This window comes from Bison bison, unplaced genomic scaffold, assembly GCF_000754665.1.
Source record: "Bison bison bison isolate TAMUID 2011002044 unplaced genomic scaffold, Bison_UMD1.0 scf7180017855177, whole genome shotgun sequence".
NCBI lineage: Eukaryota > Metazoa > Chordata > Mammalia > Artiodactyla > Bovidae > Bison > Bison bison.
Window position 1 is genome coordinate 8,336 of NW_011485750.1, and position 852 is coordinate 9,187.

At 56.5% G+C, this 852-nt stretch overlaps 1 protein-coding gene across 1 annotated transcript in view; it reads left to right on the forward strand.

Moving 5' to 3' along the window:
- Positions 1-5: 5 nt before the first annotated feature.
- LOC105001774 (leukocyte immunoglobulin-like receptor subfamily A member 5) overlaps positions 6-852 on the forward strand; it is a gene marked incomplete at its 5' end in the record, with an annotated part of 6,039 nt that continues 5,192 nt past the window's right edge. The window contains 2 exons of the mRNA XM_010858165.1: positions 6-351; positions 605-852. Coding sequence (XP_010856467.1) covers positions 6-351; positions 605-852 — 594 coding nt within the window. The remainder of the gene's footprint in view (positions 352-604) is intronic.

An 852-nucleotide genomic window follows, 5' to 3' on the forward strand; every position in this document is an offset into this window, starting at 1 on the left:
GGGGGAGAAATAGAAGGGTGGAGGGAGAAACGCTTGTGTGTCTATTACCTGTTCCCTGTGTTCTAGGAACTCTCCCCCCACCTCGTATCACAGCTCTGCCTGGATCCACAGTTCCAGCTAAGAGTCCTGTGACCCTCCTGTGTAACGGACCTAAACAAGCTGAGGGGTACAGGATATCAAGAGTGGGAAGTCCTGAGCCCATGGACAAAGACGAACAGATCACGTCCAGGAAGACCAACGCTTTGAGTATCGCAGAGATGACATTTGACAAGCCAGGGCTGTACCACTGCTCCTATCAGAGAGGAGGCCGCTGGTCCCAGTTCAGTGACCCCCTGCAGCTGGTGATGACCGGTGAGGGGGACACAGAGGCAGCGGAGCCGGGACTGACCCCTCTGCCGAGGGAAGGACCAGGCTTCGGGGACAGGAAGCAGGAGGACCAAGCCTTGTCCTTGGGGAGGTCTCAGGGATGATGCGGAGAGACTTCCTCAAGGGTGAGCGGGGCGAGGACGGGAGAGAGACCAGAGCCACGTCTGCTCCCAGGGGACAAAAATGGACAGTGCCTACGTGACCCTTCCCTTCATCACTGAACTTCCTTCTTTCTCAGGAGCTTATGACAAGCCCTCCCTGTCCAGCATGGCTGGCACAGTGGTGGCTCCAGGGGAGAATGTGAAGTTGCAGTGTGTCTCCAAAATCAACCATGATGTATTTATCCTCACCAAAGAAGATGGAGATCACGTCACCCAGACCCAAAGCTGCACCCCCCAGGACGGAGGACGCCAGACCATCTTCCTCTTGAATCCAGTCTCCTCCACACAGGCGGGGACCTACAGATGTTACGGTGCCTTCCGAGAC